The sequence below is a fragment of the Etheostoma spectabile genome, chromosome 22 (assembly GCF_008692095.1).
Source record: "Etheostoma spectabile isolate EspeVRDwgs_2016 chromosome 22, UIUC_Espe_1.0, whole genome shotgun sequence".
In the NCBI taxonomy this organism is placed as follows: domain Eukaryota; kingdom Metazoa; phylum Chordata; class Actinopteri; order Perciformes; family Percidae; genus Etheostoma; species Etheostoma spectabile.
The window spans coordinates 3,493,845-3,498,021 of NC_045754.1; the positions used below are offsets into that span (position 1 = coordinate 3,493,845).

General features: G+C 40.3%; 1 protein-coding gene across 1 annotated transcript in view; it reads left to right on the forward strand.

The window, feature by feature from the left end:
• The first annotated feature begins 398 nt into the window (after nt 1–398).
• Nucleotides 399–4,177, forward strand: part of mynn (myoneurin) — a 13,126-nt gene continuing 9,347 nt past the window's right edge. The window contains 3 exon segments of the mRNA XM_032504253.1: nt 399–471; nt 1,212–1,234; nt 3,809–4,079. Of these exon segments, the coding sequence (XP_032360144.1) occupies nt 3,814–4,079 (266 nt within the window). The 5' untranslated portion in view covers nt 399–471; nt 1,212–1,234; nt 3,809–3,813.

Below are 4,177 nucleotides of genomic sequence, written 5' to 3' on the forward strand. Positions count from 1 at the left end.
AAACAACTATGGTGTCTTCTAATACTCCTTATACTTATAAAGTAATTTTTTAAAACTTTTATTCAGCCCATGTAGGCTGTTTTATACACTGTACATCAGTAGCACAGACTGTAAATATTAATCTAATAATTTAATGTACAGTCTATGATCTGTGGCCTAAAATCAAAGATGAAAAGTCTCCTTTTCAGCCCAAAAATCACAAGTAAAACGTATGTTCTTAAAACAGATGAAACATAAAGACTAGAGGAATATAACTTGTGGATTGACTCAAAGAAAAAGCATTGTTTTTGTCAGTATTCCTCATCGATAATCCTAAATGTTTGCGATGGTAATCCTACCCGACTCTCGTCCGTCGTTCGGGGCGGGGCGGCGCTCATCTCGTCCGAGCCGAGCGTCTTTTGCCGAACGCCGATGTCTCGCGAGAACTCCTGACGTCACAGGATAATGGCTGAAGATCGCGGATATTAGAAGGTACTTTTTTCTGCTTTTATTTACTTTGCGCTGGATTAATAACACCACAATTACACCCGCGTTGTGTAGTAACTGACGACGCGGGGACACGGCTCGTCGTTGAAATAAGCGATTCTGACATTTTGTGCCGACTTACGTCGACGCCGCCGGCACAAACCGTCGAAACCTTCGAAATAAGAGCACAATGTTTTCCGCGCTTTTTCACCACTACGACAACAGTTAGCTTAGCTTCGTGTATTATTCAATCTGCTTAAACACTCAGCCTTTGTATTAGCTGTCGAGGCGGCTCGCACTGCACGCGAGGGATTCCCAAATCGACACGAGACGACCAACTGCCCTCAGAAGTCATTTTAACTCATTTACGACACGGCTGTTAGCATTAGCACGACCGTTGGGGCCTGCTCAGGAAGCGGGCGCGAGCTTTTATTTTCCAAAACTGGCCTTTTTCATCTCACCTGTCAAAGCTGCTGATTCAGAGAATAATATCTGGTGATAAGTGGTCATATAGATGATGCGTTTGGTTGTTTTACACTGTCAATGTGCTCCAAATATTCTCTTTTTCATTCATAACTAATGTCTCCAACACAAAGCTACAATTTAATAATAATAAAGAGGAGGTGGTGACACGATACTGATAGTGGTACTTTTTAATATTTGATTGTTTTACAGCAAAATAGTTTTGTATATAGTGTGCCTTTTTGTTTAAATTTAATCGGAATATTGTGTTTGTGTTTCCCCAGCTCTGACATTGGATTTTCACCAGGTGAGTGATATAAACACACCATGAAGCCTTATTTAGTTTAATTTGTAGGTCCTTAAATTAAACCCATTCATAAATGGATGTAAGTTAAATTAAGATTCAGCTTCACTGATCCCACAGCAGTGGGAAAAAGCAAAGGAAAGAAGTGTTAATACAAATGCAACAAGACAACAGAAACACGAATAAAAGTGGCCAGGTTGGTTCAGTGGGAGAGCGGGCGCACATGTACTGAGAGGTTGATGCCTTGCTGCAGAGGTCGAGGGTTCAAATCCGACCTTTGATGATTTCCTGCATGTCTTCAAGATAAATTAAGATACACTCTCCCCTTTCTCACCTAACTGTCCTGTCAAAAATCATCCCTCATGTTGTCCCCATGTTGTCTTCATGTTGTCTTCATGTGTCCTAATGTTACCTCCTATGTTGCCATAATGTTGTCTCATGTTGTCCCAGGGTTGTCCCCTGTGGTATTAACGGTTGTCACCATGCTTGGATTAATGTGGTCCTAGTGTGCCATTGTGGTGCTCCCAATGTTGTCCTCATGTTGTCTTCAATGTTGCCCTCTTGTGTCAACATGTGTATTAATGGGTATCATGGTTGTCACACATGTTGTACACTGTTGTAATAATCGCTGTCCTTCACCCTGGTGCCCTCACCTGGGTCACTAATGTTTGTCCCATGCTTGTCCAAAATGTTGTATAATGTGTTCATGTTGTCCCATGTTGTAACCCATGTTGTCAATGTTTCCGCTACTCAGGTTTGCACGCCTGTTATACTAGTTTTGAATGTGCTTGCCTCTCACCATGCTTGCCTCATGTGTGTCCTAATGTTGTCACTAATGTTGTCAGTCAATGGTGTACAAATGTGGTCTTCAGGTTGTCCTAGTGTTGTCCTCTGGCTTCCCTAAGCTGTCCCTGTTTGTCATCATTGTTGTATTCCTCGTTGCACTCATGTTGTCCTCACCCATGGTGTCTCCATGTTGTCAACTAATGTTGTCATCATGTGGGACACAATCGTCTCCGTCCCTTATCGTTGTCCTCATCGTATGTCCATCATGTGCACAAGTACATGTTTGTACTCCATGTTTGTACCCCAGTGTTGCTTCACCCATTTGTCTGTGTCCCACTGTTGTCTTCATGTTGTCATAATGTGTCTTCATGTTCGCCGTCCTAATCAATGTTCTTTGTAATTACCAACATAAACATGATGTCATTCCAAAGCTGCATTTGACCAACCGTACACAATGACTATACTTCATTACATTTTGGTGTCTTATTCTATTTATAGCATGTAAAAACACAATGGCAAGTGTTGTTGAAACTAGTGTTGAGTAACAAGCTGGAAATACCTTCCAGTATGTGATTCATCAACATCATGCCTTCATTGGCCCGTTTCAATAATTCCTAATTTCTGCTTTTCTAACTCAAACATTAGGCATAATTTCCGATATATTTATTTAAGAAATTCAAAAAAATAACTGTAACACTAAAGTTAATAAGTTAGTGTTACGTAGCGTTGAAAACATAAAAAAAATTGACACATTGAAGAAAAAACGTCAAAAGTGTTGAAAAAAGGGACAAAAACGTAAGAAAAATTTAAAACATCAATAAAAAGCCTCAACAAAAGTGTTGATTTTCAATTTTGACGCGAAGACAACACAATTTCTAAACAAGTCGACAGTCACACACCTTAAGACCGTTGCTAATTTTAGCAATTAATTGTGGTTAAACAAAGAAACTATTTAATAAATAGAAAATTACACAATTATGTAATATTTGCTACTGGCCAACTTGTAGCCTTAACAGTTCATTTTTATGTTCATCTAACTTTTAGAAATGTCCCAGAAAGTCTCAAATGTTACTACAGCAGACTACGTAACAGTTTAACTCTCATGTTGTCCATGTTTTCATCACAAAAAATGGGCTTTCAAAATAAGCTGAAAATGTCAACATTGGAAAGATCAAATAACTTTGGGGAAAAAAACATTAAAAAAAGCAGCCGCAACATGGAAAAAGTGACAAAAATGTCAGAAAAAGCGGTACATTTTTTTGGTAGATGAGCCACATTCAGTTATTTCTATCCAAACGTGCTATTTGGGGGACTTTCAAATACAGTTAAATACATTTTCATCTGTCTTTAGCCATGTAAGTGCAGCAAAAAAAATATATATATATCAGATTTTTAAATAACCAAATATTCATATCGGTCTTGGCCTTAAAAATCCTTCATCAGTCGAGCTCTAAAAAAATACACAAACACACAGTGAAGATCTTGCAGCAGCCCTAAATAAAAGGTTGTTTGCCTTTTGAATGTGTGACATGATTAGATTAGATTAGACTTCATTCATCCCACAACGGGGAAATTTAGTTGTTACAGCAGCAGCATTTTTGTCAATAACAGCAACAAAACAAAAACACACAAACAAGTAAACACACACAAGAAATACAGAAGCTGCATGAGAAGCTGCATCAAAGAACTCGTGCAGTTCGTGGCCGATTGCTCTTCAAATGAAAGCACAATGTTGATTTTTAGCAAACAACAAGCGGCACTAACGTTGACTGTCGGGTCGTTTCCCCGCAGCAGCGATGGCTCACGTCACCAACCACGGGAAGCTGCTCCTGCAGCGCCTCCACCAGCAGCGGGAGATGGACTTCTTGTGCGACGTCACCATAATGGTGAGAGACGTGGAGTTCAGGGCCCACCGCAACATCCTGGCCGCGTTCAGCCGGTACTTCTCCGCGCAGGCCGAGAAGGGCCAGGAGGTCACGACCTTGGACCCCGACAAGGTCAGCCGCTACGCTCTGGAGAAGCTCCTGGAGTTCATCTACACCGGACAGATGAACCTCAGCAGGTAAGACTTGGACTTGGATTTAGACTTGGATTTAGACTTGGACTTGGATTTAGACTTAGATTTAGACTTGGATTTAGATTTAGACTTAGACTTGGATT